Source organism: Ornithodoros turicata, chromosome 5 (genome assembly GCF_037126465.1).
Source record: "Ornithodoros turicata isolate Travis chromosome 5, ASM3712646v1, whole genome shotgun sequence".
Lineage (NCBI taxonomy): Eukaryota > Metazoa > Arthropoda > Arachnida > Ixodida > Argasidae > Ornithodoros > Ornithodoros turicata.
The window spans coordinates 82,831,071-82,847,190 of record NC_088205.1 but is presented as its reverse complement, the minus strand read 5'-3'; the positions used below and the strand labels follow the sequence as shown (position 1 = coordinate 82,847,190).

Genomic DNA, 16,120 nt, shown 5'->3' with positions numbered 1-16,120 from the left:
AGTTGAAAGCTCGCAAAGTCCTATACAACGAGCGTCTTCTCTTCGCCGAAAAACAACCCCGAACTCACGGAGCAGAAATCCGTCTTGTCCAACCGAATCTCTCAAAAAAATCGCGCGTCCGGAAAGATGCGGCAGACCGCTTCAAATCACCTCCGCTGCCATTTGTTCAGCGCGGAACCTGTTGGGCTAGAAACAAAAAGCGACGACTGCCCGAAATCGGCCCTTTTGGAAAAAAAAAAAAAAAAAAAGGAGGAGGGAGAGGAGATTCCTCCTCCTCTCCCTGCCTTATAAAGGGAATCCGGCAGACGAGCGATCCTCGCAGTCTCTCTCGGTTCGACGAGGAGCAACAAACGGCGAGAATGGCTCCAGTCTACGATTTTCGTCATGTAGAGTTGGATAAGGTCGGCCGTGGAAAACGGTGAGTCTCTCTCTCTTTCTCTCTGCTGAGAGCCATCTGGCGTTTCACGGTCACCGCAGGTTTCGCACATTGTTAAACGTCCGGCTTTTTTTCTCGTCCGGACATCCGCTTTCTACACTGTGGAAGTGCTTTCATTATTATTCTTATTTTTCGTCTGGAACCATTCTTCGCATTTTTCGCCAGCCCTCCCCCGCCAAAAAAGGGTCACGAATTTCGATTCCCGGGAACACAGCCTCTCCCTATGTCACGCAACGCGTTCGACGATATGGACAATGGACAGCACGCTGCTGAGCTTGGATTTGACAGCCTCCACTATCGTATCGGATTTGCAGACTGTTTCTGAATCGTTAAAACTCCGTACTTACCGATGATTAGCACCGTTTTCTATCCGTAGCGTGCTAAAGTATAGCTTCAGATTACGTTGCCTTCCCACGGAACGGAAGCGGCAACGTGGAAATGCTGAATACGTATACAGCTTAACTCGCAACTGTTATTCATATACACTCCCAGCTCTCCAGATATACGAGTACAGTCTCTGAAGTGACAGTGCCTCCCAACCTCTATCTTAATTAAGCTGCGTCAAATCCCTTTTCGACGCAGTGCAAGAAGAGAAAAAGAAAAAAAAAAAAGCGAAAATATCTTTCACGCGACAAAGAAGGATTTCCACGGTGTAAGTGCGCTTTAGTGTGAAGTGCACAACTACATGATGACGTCGCGACATGGGGTATAGGGGGCGAGAAAATTGCGCATTGTGGTAGGCTTCCGTTTTAGAAGAAACTTTGCAGCTGTTTACTCTTATTTTTGGCGCGCGCGCAATATTTTTTTAAAGAGTAAACTTAACATCTATCGGTACGAGAAGGGTGCCGCGGTATTTGGAAAGCATGCGTATTTGTCGTCATGCTCTCGATCCTCCGACACGGATGGATGAACGGGCATTTGAGGAGGATACGTGAGCTGAACATCAGTACGACTGCTAGGGTGGATCCGGTCCGAATAATGTGTGTGTCTTGGAGCTCGAAAGAATAAATTCTTCACAATGAAGAAACAGAACGTCACCACAGGCTGAAAACCAACCGTTACTCAGACCCTTTCCGGATTTCTTTGAAATGGGAGGCCTTTTTGTGGCAAGTTGGATATACGTACACGCTAAATGTCACAAACAGGCGTAGGCCTTGCTCTGGATTCAAACGGATCTGCATTCAAAACGATATAACTGTACCACGGCTGCAATGGTCACTTTGAGAGGAAGTTGTGTTTTCAGAGCGAATACCCTCCAACTCCGACGTGGATAACTTTATTACTATTTCGTGTTTGAGCCGCGAGGCAACTGTGGCTATGACATGTGGACAGACGGAAGGAGTTCAGAGGGAAAGTCCGTCGGAAAAAAAAAAAAAAAAACGAGAGAAGGCAGACGGTGTTCCCCGTCAAGTAGGGTCCAGGACTGTCCTCCATCGACAGGCCAACCATCCCAGCGGAATGGTTCAAATCTCGGCTTCGTGGCCACGCTTTCCAACAACACTAAATATCCCGTGGATCACGAAGATCTCCCACTTTAAAGTTGAAGTTAATGTCACAAAAAAAAAGAAAAAAAAAGAAGACGCTTCGAAAGTTGTATTTCTCGGACACACCACTTAACGGCAGTATAAACGAGTTTACGTACGTGATTTTTAAGGCATCAATAAGGGAGATAAACGTAATTAAGCGTCCAAACGATCGATTCGAGGTTTTGTGGACGTCCAGAAACTCCCTGTTGCTATGCCGACCCAGTCTGAACCGTCTGCCTAGATCGACAATAAGTCACCAAGAAATAGGCTCGTTTACCACATTGCGAAAGTTTCCCTCCGCATCCTTTAACGAGAGGCGTACAGTTACCAAAACACACACACACAAATGCAATATGTGTCAACTTTCGCAGCTAATTTGACGAACAGGATTTTGTGTGGACGTAAAGCTGTTTCTCGTGAAAGGCGCGTATATTTGATGGGTCGATGCCCCCTCGTATGCAGGAAGGAAGCTCTTGGGCGTCAGATATAAATGATGGGCAGTTCAAGTTCCGCCTCTTGAGGTAACTCGATGCTCGTGCTACACAAAATAGCACGATTTGTGCCCCACGCTCGCAACATGGATGGACAGAGAGAGTCTTTCACGGGCCATCTAATTGCTGTCGTCTGCGGATTAAGTTACCTAGCCTCGGTTGACTTGACCGTGTGCAGAACCAACCACGTTGCAGGCCACACAATGACGCCTTTTTTTTGTGACATAAAAAAGGCCTCTGTCACACAAATACGAACACAGATGCTTCGTAACGCGATATACTTTTCATATCGTTGCACCCATTGCTACGAATGATAGGGTTATCGCTTCTGATTCGAAGAGAGAGGAAGGCGTACGCCTTTTTGTGTCAATTTGGATATATGATAATTGATACAAAAAGGCGTACGCTCCCCTCTCTCGCTTCGAATCACAAGAGATAAACCTATCATTCGTGGCAATGGTTTGCTAGGAGCGTGCTATGCGGCGAAGTTCTGTTTTAAGAGTGTGGATCGTCTATAAGAACAGAGAGCTCACTCACGATTTGTGGAAAACGCGGGTCGTTTCTCTGACACTTAAAGTAATTGCGTAAGTGTCACAAAAAGGCGTACGGTTTCAACACACCCGGGGAGAGCCATTCGTGATGCTGGTTGGCTACACTCTTAAAACAGAACTTCACCGCACAGCATGCTGAAGGCCAACCATTGCACAGAACGATGCTTTTATGACGGTTGAAAACAGGAGGCGTATGCCTTTTTGTGACACTTACGCTGTTACGCTAATTGTCACAAAAAGGCGTACGCCACGCGCTTTCCACATATCAACAGTGATAAAGGCACGCAGTGGGTGACTTTCAGCGTGCTATGCGATGAAGTTCTGTTTTTTAAGAGCGTAGGCGCGAGCTAATGTTTACTGTAGTGTGCGTAGCATGTTTCAAAAAAAAAAAAAACATGTAGGAGAGAGTGTGGCGAGGGTGAGAGTGGTGTGTCGTCGCGGAGTGGCGTTTGATCGGCGACCAAAAAGTATGCTGTCTGGCTTTTTCAACGTTTACCTTATTTCAACGCTGCAGTCCATGTCGCTAGCAACTTGGCATCAGGGTATAAGTTGCTTAGACAATTCCGCGAAGGTCTGACAAAATTAAGTATACTATATTATAACGTATTTGCGCAGGTACGTTTCCACGGTGGCCTGCATGGATACCATGCAGGTGCCCCGGAAAGCCCCCACTTCTTCCATCAGACAAAATTAAACTGATGAACAACTTAGAATCGTGCAAGCGAGCTGATGTATACAGTAGAAAGAAGTAACATTTCCTTCAGTATGAGAAAAACACAAGACCCAACTATACTCCAGGCTCAAAGACAAAAGTCAACTGTACACAAAACTTGACAACATAGCACGCTCGAGCACAGTCTCGAATGATATCGCTCTGTCCTCTGAGTTGTTAAAAACGGGAGGCGTACTCCTTTTTGTATCGCAGGATGGCGTACGCCCCACGCTTTCCACAAGTCAGGAGTGATAATGATATCATTCTGTTCAATGATTGGCCTTCACCGTGCTATGTTGTGCAGTTGTGTTCAGAATCCGGGAGCCGGCTGTGCTTTCTGGGTGTTTTCCGTGGGTTTTCTTCGGGTTGGGGGGGTCTTCGAGACAAATGTCGGCCTAGTTCACTGTGAAGTCGGCCCAGGACGCGCAACCTCCCCCCCCCCCCTGAGCAATATGGCGCCGGCAGGCAGATCGCTCGGAAATAGCACGTCGCTGCCGCCACCACCTGTTTTAAGAACGTACTGTCCGTGAGGACTTATCGCGACAGTATTTCCAAATGAAACCACACTATCTCCTCGATTTCCTCCTTCGAATAAAAGAGGGATTGTCGCTGGAAGCCCTCTCATGCATGCACTTGAGAGGGTACTTAGCTCTAGGGACAACAAGGGGGCAGCTGCCAGACACAGTCACCGGATGGACGCGTTGCTATGGAAGAGTGACGTCATTGAGAGTAAAACAAACCCCATAATTTAGCCCCACGAGCGTGGGTTGACGTCATCGCAGACACGCGAACGGGAAGCCTGGTATATCCCACATGCGGGGAGGGAGGGAGGCCTTGGGTGGTACCATCGAAAACCCGTCATTACAGAAAGGGCAGAGCCCGACGCTTGTTGAGACGTCGATAAATGTGGATACCTCAGTTTGGTAGCCCTGGTGTGTATTGTCATCGAGCCCTGGTGTGTATTGTCATCAAGTAACGAACCTGGAGCCCCGTGCGACATGTTTCATGAAACGAGTCGTGCCTGTATCCCACGGACATATAGACGTTCGTCACTCTCAACCAGGCAAAAAGTACAATACCCAGAGTGTCTACTTAACATGGAAAACCGGGGATTGTCAGAGAATTTTGATGTAGGGCGGCCTCGCTAATAAATGTAACATGAACAAACAAAAAAAAAAGAGGGAAAAAAAGAGAGAAGGGTCATAAATGAGGCACAGTACTACATAGGTCTCCCTACTGCAGGAAAAAAAAAAAGGTTATCTTAAACAGGAAAGATAAGCATATATTTGTATTCTGTCCGTTTGAATTCAATAAATGACCCGTATTATCCAATTATTCGATAAATTATCCGTTTTATGAGCGATCTGTATCAAAATGTAAGAGCAGACACCAAGTTCCCATTTCTTTTGGTCAGGTAATTCGCTTGAAATCGTCAGTGAAAACCTGGAAAGGTCACGGAATTTGAAGGTTACTGTTTGGTAGACACTCTGAATACTAAATACTTACAACTTAGGTAACTCGTTACTTCCAAGGTACTAGCAAATGTTACAATTTGTCAAATTTACTGCGAAACAAGTGAAATGAAGATAAAAACGGATGCTCTCGTTTCCTCGCGGTATCTTCTTGGTGCATGCTTTTCCTCTGGATATCCCGCCCGCGATAATGTCGCTTGCGCGAATACCCGATGCTGCTGAGGGGGAGGAGGAAGAGCTACGCAAAACGAAACGTAAACTAGAAAGACGTCTATCGTTTTAATCAACTGGGCCCGTCTGGATAACAGTTGAGCACGAGTCTCAGACTCAATTGCATTGAGAATGCAACGAGCACTCGCTCGCTGCTCGTGCGGGAAGCGCAGCCGAAGGGTAACATCTCATTACGGCCGAAAATCCTTTAATCCCCAAGTGTCTCATTATGACCAAAATCTCATTACGGTCGAAGATCCTTTAAGAGTCTCATCACGGGCAAAATCTCATTACGACCGAAAATCCTTTAATCCCTACGTCTCTCACTGCGACCAAAATTTCATTACGGCCGAATGTAGTTGCAGCCCAAGCTGTTGGGATTGAGTCTGAGGCTCGAACTCAACTTTTCTGCAAACGGGCCGTTTAAATTATGAACATTTCTCTTCCTCTCTACTGTCTTCTACATACCCTGAACCAACACGCCGTTTAGACCAACACGTTGTTTCCCGTTCGCCCGGTCCTGTGCAGGCTATACGCCGCATAAAGGCAGATGCAAGTGGCATAGCAGTGAATCTTCTTCTCGACCTTCCTGTCTCCCGAAAAAATTAAATGAAACTGACTATGTTACAAAGTAACGTATAAGAGATGAGCACAAATTACTGGCAAAAAGCACTTGAGTTAACTTTTAAAAGTATTTGCAACACCAAGCTATACCCTAGCCCCACACTGCAAACCTTTAAACCGAATTGCATTTACTTCACCTCCTAACCAACCATAATCTCGAATGACGTCGTCCTCTCCCCTGATTTGTTGAAAACAGGAGGCGTACGCCATTTTTGTGACAATTATGCAGAGCACAATTGTAATAGAAAAGGTGTATGCCTCCTGGGGTGACGTAAATGCCGTGTGGCTAGGGTATTACTCCCAAACGTATTTAAGAGTAATTTCAGTCGCGTGTCATATAGTTACGTACAAGTCTGCCCACAACTCAGAAAACGGTCTGCTGAAGCATGCTCCGCGCGAGGCAAATTCCTACGAGGTCTGCCCAAACATCAGTGAGTATGCAACGCAGTCCTAATGCTTTGGTATGGACGCGAAGGGAGACTAGTTTCGAATCGCACCACTGGATGGTATCTGAGGTTCCTTCCGAGAACTCATGTTTCCCCAGAAAACGCCTCAGGACGCATACGATAACCCTCGTTAATATGACCCCCGATCATCTGACATACGCGCTTTACGACCATATAGTCCTGGGGAACAATGCAGTGAAACCTCCGCAAATCCCTCCTCCCGTTAATATGACAATTCCGCATTATGACCAAAATTTTCGGGTACGACCATGGCATAATAACTAGGGTTCACTGTATCCCTGCCTGTACACCACAGTAGCTTTGCGGTATTTATTAACGGGGACTAGCTATAACTACCTATATGGATGCTCCTCTTGAGCAACCATTCCAAGAAAGTTTTCCTAAACGCCGGCGCCTTTTCCAGTTCGTCCCCCAAGTGTTATTGCCGTTTCGTCCTGCATGGAATGGCGTGTACAATGTACTCCGTATATAGAACCCGGCAGACTAAAGAAGCAAAGACACAAAAGCCACCGGAAATGACATCGCAGCATCCGGGACAGCAGAGGTGGAGGGTGACGTCACCACCACAAAGCTTTGGGTAAATGGGTCCCGCGTCACACGCAGGATGATGAGCGCAACTTTCTCAGCGATGGCAGAGGGAAGTGGTTGCAAGATGAATGGATAAATTTGTGTCTGTATATAAGGGGAGATTGTTGCCTGCAATAAAAAAAAAAGGGGGGGGGCGACCTTTTGTTCGCATTGAATTTTTCTTACTTTTTTTTTTATCATAACACGAATTTTGCTGCAAAGTTTGCCCGTGTTTACTCGAAGAGCGAAGGCTTCAAAAATTAAAAAGAGCGAAAAATGTTGCCGATGAATGCAAACATTTTCAGATAAAAATGCGCACTTACAAATAAACGTGAAATTTGCACGTTCGAAACGTTCAGAGTATAAATGAAACAAAACCAGAACTAAAAACGCAAAAGATCGAGGCTCAGTATAGCTTGGACATGTACAACGTTAAGACTTCGCGAAAACATAAACAAAATGATGAGTCGTCGATGGTTGTTGGCGATAAACAACGTCGGCCAGTAAAGAAAATGATGATGAACGTCAGGCTTTATATCACGAGACAACCAACCATAATCATCTAAGCAACATATGCTCCTGTCATACCAAGTTGCTGGCGGCCGGGTTCGAACCCGCAACTTTGGAATCAGTAGGCGTACCCAAACGAGGTTCGTGTGGACATTAAAAGAAAAAAAAACGAGGCGTACACACCTTCCGTGCCGTTTTTAATTAACCGGCTTCTTTTATGCCTACGCCCTATTCTCTCTCTCTTTTCTTTCAATTACTCCGTGGACGCAAAGAAGACCCATTTTTTTCGCGAAGCCATAATTTTCCCAGCGACCCCGGAATCTCCCGATGGAAGAAACTGACCGGCAATGAGTTCTTCGACCGCAATATAGGAAGCGAATGTCTCTCCGCTGTGCCAGGTATCGTTCACGTAATCCACGCAGCTGAGTTTATATTCGGAGAGGAACCCGTGATGACCTCTCTTGATTTATTGCACCACCGCCAGGAGTCGCTAGAGCCTCTCTCTTTTTTTTTTTTCTCCGACGGTCGGCCAGCTTGGTTTGTTGTCTACACGAGTTTGACTTTGGTGTCTGTCGTGACTCGTGAGGCACGAAGTCACTTGGCTTCGTTCCGTCAAGCTTTCGGTGCCTTCATTTTCTTTTTTTTTCTTTTTTAATGACGCAGAGATGAGCCCCTGTATGTTGGCCGGTCCAGTTGGGTGACGTTGCAAAGCCTTCTAAAAAAGAGAAAATAAAGAACGCTAAAAGGAAGCGTCTGTTTTAGGAAGCTCGAAATTCTTAAAACAAAAAATACGGAATAGTTGCGTTTTAGTAGCGCGAGGGTTTACGTTACGACAGGGCGTGGTGGTGGCTGGTATTGTTACCGACCTGTTGCTCGATTGCGACCTCTGCTTCCTGTCAAACAACAGTTCGAGAATGGCAGTCGATGAACTTCCCCGATTTCCGTTTCAAAGTTGTCAGATGTCTTAGCTGTACGCCCTTCCATCAACCGACCAATAGATGAGTTCAGAAAATCCCAGAGTGCTTAGCGTCGCTTTGAACTGTGGGAGTTTACTAATACGAAAGAAACGGACGGCCCCCAAACTGTTCCGATTTCTTCGCTACTGATCCATTGTCCTTGAGGTGTCAAGGTCAGCGAAAGCGAAATGTGAAGGATTATTCTTCCTTCCCCCGCTCAGCAAGCTCCCAGGATGCAATGCGTGCGCAAAGAGCACTGGGATCCTCTGAACTCGTCTATTCAGGCCACGATGGCTGCCACTATACTGGTGTCTTTTCATCAACTGTCATTCTTTAATTGGCGCCGCGAAGCAATGTGGCCATTAGCGATGTGGCCACGGGTTGGTAGATGAAACTGGTCGTAGTTACGTTTATAGCCAATGCAAAGCTGCCACTGAACTTTTATCTCCGCAAAACGGAGTGAAAAAAAAAAAAAAAAAAAAAACGGTCCTGCACTCGCCGAGCAACCCAGACGCGATGTCTGTGCGGCTGGCATTCAGTGGCGACCTTCGGAGCCGCCAGAGACACGCGAGTTACAATTTCACTGCGATCGTGCCCGCTGTGTGGAAGGCTTCATATAAAGGCCCCTCGCCATCCAAAGCCTCCAGACTCAATAGAGGGAGGAAGACACTTTAATAGCCGCTGAAAGTGAGTTCTTTCGAAATGATGGGAGTTGGCGGTCACGGAACAATGGAGACTTTGAAGACATCCTGCCCCGGCAACCATTTGCTTTCATACCAGTTGTGGCGTCGGAACGCGCTCTTGTACATTACGTAACTCGTGCTGCTCAAGTAATGCGGCATTCGCCATTAAAAACATGAGTGCCGGTACAAAAATGAGCTGTCCAACTATATTTCGTCTGGACTTTCACGTGAGATCGCAGAGGCTGCAAAGTGCAGAGTATAAGGTTCCGGTACATTCCGGCCAAAAAATGTTTCCATCCTTTCATTGAAAGTCGCTTCATCCAATCGGTCACTGGTGGATGTAGTGGAGTTGGGTGAAATTTTTCGATGAAATGGGCGGATCCCACACATCACAAGGTTGCGTGGTGGCGTGTTATTGCCGAGCAATCTGCTTTCTGCGCCATGGAGAACATTTTGCATTCCAGCGTCTGAGCAAACGGTCCAGCCAGGTCTCTGTAAGAGTCTCAGTTCCCGATAACGCTTTTGTTTGTCTTTCCTTGGGTTTTCCGCGGACGCCTTTCCTATGAAATCATCCCCATGCGCAGCGTAGCCTCAGTAGTTTTTGACCTGCATTTTGGTACCTCGTACCAACTACCCAATTTTAAAGGGATCTGTACACCCCTCCTGTTCACAACCCCTGAAGCGGGCACTTTTAGACAGCGATGGGAATCGTGCGAACCCAAAGGACGGCACAAAAGAATAGCGCCAATAAACACGGCCTAAATAAAGGTGCAATTTTTCTCCGCTTGCCAGGAATGAATGAGATGCTGTCTCGCAACATCCGAACAACCTAAGATTGAACTTTCTGCGGTAGAACCACTTCGTGTGTGCCTTCTTAGAATAGGTCGACCTAGTTTTCGCCGATTTTTGCGCGTACAATACGGAGACGACGACCTCGATTCAAGAGCCGATATACAAAAATATATAAAGCGGATTAGGGTACACTATAGCCCGCTCCGAGAGACCGGGGGATTTTCAACGGGGTCGGCGGCGCTCTTTTACTTTTTTGTATTTTTTATTTTCTGTTGCGTCAAAGTAGCCCCGATTTTCATTGTTCAGCCCCGCTCGCTGGGTGTATGAAACGTTCCGGAGGGACGTAAAGACATCTTGGCGCATTAAAGTATAAATATATCAAAATACCAGCTGTCTATATGGAAGGAACCACAAAAAAGTCAAAATGCTCGTCGTTTTTTTTTTTTTTTGCATTTTTTTTTTTTTTTTGTGTGTGTGGGAACCACACAACACTTCTACGGAGGCCGTAACAGCGAAAACAAAGTTCTGTTTTTTGAGTGTGATGGGAGGTCTGGATAACTCACTGGTCCTTAACTCACAGCCCATCACATTAACATAATAAACTATATCGCTCGAGACGGACTTCAAAACCCACCATTCGCTTGCAACTTCAGCGTCACATCATATAGGTCATCATTCAATATGAACTGCAACATCACAGCCCATCGCTCAACGCCACATCATTCTTTATGGCGCGATGTTGAATGAATTTCTAGAAAACTGCCGATATACTGAACGGACATCTGTCTAAATAGCCGTTTTCATAATGTTACCAATATTTATCCCAGCCAGCCCAGTAGATCATTTTTTGTTTTTTATTCCGTGTGACACAGAATGGTGAAGGCCCCAGAGTCCAGCGACATCTTCGGCATTCGTTCCCCTGAACTGGGACCGTCAAGCTGCACACCGCGCAAGGTGAAGAACTACCAGCAGTCGTCAGTCTTCACCGGTAACGGAGAGACAACCCCGGCGAGGCGACGTCTCAGTTCCGACAACAGTCAGGAGAGACTCTTCGGAGGCACCAGTGGGGGAGGAACACCTCAAGATACACCCAAGCGCATCGTTGATCGCATGAAGTCCAACATTTTCACAGGAGTGCAGGATTACGGTAAGAAATTATGAAACCAAATGTCAATGGCCTTTCCGTAGCTGGTCTTTGGCTAGATACTAGGCCTAACTAGGACACGAGGCTTTTTCGATACTCACTGACAATCACGGCGATCCTTCCGGGCATGCGGCTATGGATAAGGGACGTACATCGTATGGCCAGTCGCAACCACGCTGTAAAAGCCTCAGTGTGCTTTGCAAGTAACACAAGCATTCACACATAAGCGCAGACCTTCTGTCGTCTGCGATGACGGGCACGCCGAAGCAGACGACGAAAGAAAATAAGGGGGGTACGGACGGAAAGCGAAGCGCGAAAGCTGCCGTAGAACGTAGACAATACTTTTAAACCCGTGGTCTTTTGTCGGACGAGGAGACATTAATTTGTTTCTTGCGCATTTGCAGATGGCTACAGCAGCAACGGGTCCAACTCTCCTTCTCCTCCCAATGGCCGGGTCCAGTGAATCATCGCCAGATGGCGCAGCATTTTATGTACATATAGACGAGCGAGACAACCGTCATTATATAGAGTACCATATTTTCCTAACGAGCAAAACGCGCACGGAATCGTGTCTGCTACAGTCTTCTTAAAAGTGCAGTTCCTATAAATTATACTCTGTCTCGTATGCAAACCACTTGAAGAGAGACTCTCCTCAACTTTTGTAAGACACATTTTTTGTACTTTCTCTTCTGCGTGGCAGTATTGCAATAAAGAAATGTAAGAAATGAGCCTTGTCACTGCACACCCGAGGGCGACATGCAGAAGAGACTGCTTGGGTTGAGGGGGCGCACCGGCTCTGCTCTCGACAACGTCGCAAGGTCAGCACAAATTTCACATATCTCTATATGAAGTCTGCCCAGGACGCGCGATCTTCCCCCAAGCCGCATGCCACCAACTGGCAGATCGCTGCCTAAACACATATCGAGAGACTGTATCAGTCTCGAAGAAAATTCCTTTCTTTCTTTCTTTTCATTCACACGATGTCATACAAAGGTAGTCGCCACGGTCACTTGCTGATTTGCTGCCGTGGTGTAGGTTCCGATGGTCCTCACACTCATCGCATTCACAAAATCATCGTAATTTTCGTAGTTTCGACGCACAGTCGAGCCCGTTTATTACGATCTTCGTTATAACGAAACTCTAATATTACGATTAAACTTCCGCTTGCCCATTGAAATGCATATAAACGGGGATTGGGCACAACGATTGTCGTGTAAGCGTTTGCTCGCTCAGAGCGACCGGGAAATTCCTGGTTGGTTGTCTGCGTGTTATTACCGACCACTCTGTTTGCCAGCATGTTGCTCGGGGCGGCGTCCTGGGCAGACTTGACAGGGAATTGTTGATTTTTTGCGAATCTTCAAATTATCCGTTTCTCAAGATATTCGCTATGCTTCGCCTTGGAATATCATATTCCTCTGGGAAAGGATATCAATGTCACGTTATTCACGAGTACAGGTTTCAGTTATTTATTGTCCTGCCCCGAATGATTACTTTATTGTCAGTAAACCCAAGGAAGACAGAGGGCCGGTCCCGAGATTCGAACCTGAGTCACGTCTCAGTTCCAGCGTAAAAAAAAAAAAAAAAAAAAAAGTAGGAAAGAAAATAATAATAACACATAAAAAATATCATTATCAAAAAACACTCAGGAAGACCGTAAAATGCGCGAAAATTGTGATTTTCATTTTAAAAGAAGGACCCCCACTCAAAAAAGACATCTTCAATCGCAGTAAGTAGCTTCTCATAGAGTCCTCAACATCAATTGTCATCATCGCCACTCCACTCGAGCGGGACATCGAGACCTTGGCACCTTCCTTGGGAACCACACGGCGGTGTTTGCTTGTAGATAGGCAATGGCTCCTCAAGTGAAAGAGAGATTCTTTCCTTCACTCACTGGAGTCCTATATGTTTCATTGGCGTCAGCTACGGCATCGTTACAGCAGAGCGCGCTGCTCTTCATAGTGAAGTAATTGTCAACTCAACTTCAACTTATCAACCGCAAGTTGCCAACGCCAAGTGCTTTGAAGAGTAAATTAGTTTTTGGTTCCTCAATGTGACGCGTCGTTGAAGCACTCGTGCGAAGTGGACAAGACTGTTCCGATAGCTACGAGCAAGGTGACGACACATTCGGCACGCTCCAGCGAGGTTGACGGGTTCACTGGTATCGGTATACGTGTTCTCCAGCCAAAAGTGGCACAAAACTGCGCTTAATTCTAGAACAAGATGGGATGTCTTCGGTCTTGCATACCAAATGCGATAATCCACAGGTATTCCACATGTTCCGTTGGGATCTAGTTAATGCGATCTCAACTGGCAATTGCTCCATATATAACAATGCAGTCGAACCAGTTTATATTGATAATGACGGGAACGTGAAATCAGATCGTTTTATCAGAGCATCGTTATACACGAACTTTCGCGAAATTGCCGGTCGGGATCACGTCAACGAAGTAGAACGGTACAAGTAGAACGCTGCTGAACATGCACGTTTGTTGAGAGCACAAAATCTCTAGCTCTAGATTGACGCAGCTTTGTGGCGCAGCCTTTTTCCAACGACAACATAACCTATACCACGTGAGGCTCCGCACCTCTTGGAATCGACGACTTCGTCAATTGCTGGTGACCAAGTGAGCTCATCATCATTCTCACTATCGGAACTGCATTCTTCATTAGAACGCGTCTCGCCCACAGATAGTCCTCGTCGACACGTCTTTGATTAGGCACGGTACTATAAGTTTTGCACCGGTACAAAATCTGTCGAGCACGTGGAACTTCGAGTCGTGCGTTTCCTCATCAAAACGCGTCCATTGTAGCACACAGCAAACAAGAAGAAGAAGAAGAAAAAAGAGTGTGTAGAGGGAGCCAGTGGCGTATCTAGGGTGTGGCAGGTGTGGACAGGTGCCATGGGCGCCAGGTGAACAGGGGCGCCATTATGTGGTCGGGTGTGAATGTGCCAGGTCGGGCACTCAACCTGGCACATTCGTACATGGTCTAAAGCAACCGCCATTAGGGAGGTTGTAGTGTGAAACCTAGTGCGGACCACACGAAAACGCATCCCCAAGGACATCATGTTAACCATGTTGCCATGGGCGCAGGTAGCTCTAGATACGCCACTGGAGGGAGCAACCTCCTCTACTTCTCGCGAACGCCTTCGAAGTCGCGCTCAATACGCCTAGTCAGTTTTGGCGCGTTGAACGCACCGCGTTCTCGATGCCCTTGGAACATATGGCTTTTGAAAGTGTCTCCTGTCTCCTCCCTCTGTTTTCAGTGAAAAAAAAAAAAAATCTTGCTTCTCGATTTTCGCACCTTTTGCCAACCGCGAGGAGAATTCTGATCGCTATATCCGAGCAAGCGCTTTCATGACGGTCTTTATATCGATATCTCGTTTGCATGTGCTCTTTAATGGGTGAGCTGACGGGAACCAGAAAATTTGATTGTAATATCGGTTGTATCGTTATATCGAAGATCGTTGTAAACGGGCTAACTGTAACAGAATGTTGCATAACCAAAACCAAAGCTCGGCGGGGGGATCGCCAATTAATAAACCCTATAGTGATATACCTGGGGAAGCTCTACCACTCTTGTTACTTTTTTTGCTTTGTTTATTTACCAGAACTGAGAAGATTCCAGGTTGATTTGATTTGGGTTTTTCTGGCGCATTAGCTACTAAGGCCATAATGCGCAAAATACTAGTGTAAGTTTTATCTGGGTAAAATTTGTGACCCAGGTGACCCAATGAAGGCAGGTAGAGACTAGATACTGGTGTTCTAACAAAAGACAGGGCACAATCTTTATCTGTCCAAGGGATATTTCCAGGATTTCCATCCTGGGGGGGGGGGGGGTCCTCTAAGGGGGGGACGCCCATATCTGTGGCTTTTGTGGCATTTTTTGCCTTTCTGGCCTGCATTTTGGGGGTGTTAGGGGGTGCTGGGAAATTCCCTGTTCTGACCTTCCTAAAATAATGACAATGTAGATGCCGTTGAAACAGTTAAAATACTAGGTGTACATTTTTCTTCTACACTGATGTGGGATGCTCACATAACTCATGTTTGGTCAAAGGTATGTTCTGCTCTAGGCATAATTTATAGATCGTGTACAAACATTTTCTACCAGGTGATGTTCTAAAGTTATTATATTATTCACACATTGGTTAATATCTAAATTATTGTCTGCTGGTCTGGGGCACTTCCTCGATACACTCTTTGTCCAAGTTATTAGTAATCCGGAAGAAATTCTTACGTATCTTGGAAAACATGCACTACAACCATAAGACTCAGTATCATTTTGAAAAGCATAAAATACCTAAAATCCATAGTCTATACAGTTACAGGCAAGCTCATACATATAGAACTACAATTTAAGATAATATAATTGACTTTCTGGGCATAGCAAACATAAAACATGCTGATCCTGCTTACAACTACCGCAACACCTTGTCGTACAAACCCCCACAATGTAGAACGTCTTATGGCCTCCGGGCATTACAATACAATTTAGTTAAATTGCTTTATAGCATAAAAGATATCCCCACTATGTCTAACTCTGATTTGTCAAATCACTTCGTTAGAATTCAGTAGTATCTGTTTCTTTTTTCTTCTTCTTGTTTTTAGATTATGTATAGGCTTTCACATATCGTATCCCCTTGTGTTGAATGTCGGGTGCAGTGTAATATGTAAATTCTCATCTGTAAGTTGATGTGTTTTCGCTGCTGCAGGGAATGAGGTCTCAGTCAAGTCCTCCGGACTTTTTTGCCTCACCTCCCATTCATTAAAGTGATAAATAAAGATATATATATATATATATATACGTGCAGCCAAAGAGCTCCGACTATTTTTTTCATTTTATACTTCACTGGCTTTGCACTGGGCTTTCAGTGAGTGAGTTATCTCACCCTGACGGGAGGAATCACGTGTTACGTGACCTTCTGACGCCATCCACTCAAACGTTGCCTGCCTGCGTACTGTTGATGAGGCCCAACAAGG

At 45.9% G+C, this 16,120-nt stretch overlaps 2 protein-coding genes across 2 annotated transcripts in view; one reads left to right on the top strand and one right to left on the bottom strand.

Moving 5' to 3' along the window:
* The first annotated feature begins 301 nt into the window (after positions 1–301).
* On the top strand, positions 302–11,869 carry LOC135395020 (microtubule-associated protein Jupiter-like). The gene is made up of 3 exons (XM_064626190.1): positions 302–418; positions 10,870–11,144; positions 11,546–11,869. Exons 1-3 carry the CDS (start codon positions 360–362, stop codon positions 11,602–11,604), a joined length of 393 nt encoding a protein of 130 aa, XP_064482260.1. The 5' UTR covers positions 302–359; the 3' UTR covers positions 11,605–11,869.
* The window catches only part of LOC135395017 (PAN2-PAN3 deadenylation complex subunit Pan3-like), a 22,329-nt gene continuing 14,084 nt past the window's right edge, over positions 7,876–16,120 (bottom strand). Inside the window, exon 18 of the transcript XR_010422988.1 lies at positions 7,876–8,281. The gene's annotated coding sequence lies outside the window, so the exon portion shown is untranslated. The remainder of the gene's footprint in view (positions 8,282–16,120) is intronic.

Bases quoted from the DNA above. Each gene is read 5' to 3' on its own strand.
- LOC135395020 (XM_064626190.1), top strand. From the start codon at position 360: ATGGCTCCAGTCTACGATTTTCGTCATGTAGAGTTGGATAAGGTCGGC. The intron at 419-10,869 runs GTGAGTCTCTCT...CGTGTGACACAG, and splicing joins AAGGTCGGCCGTGGAAAACG to AATGGTGAAGGCCCCAGAGT. The intron at 11,145-11,545 runs GTAAGAAATTAT...GCGCATTTGCAG, and splicing joins CACAGGAGTGCAGGATTACG to ATGGCTACAGCAGCAACGGG.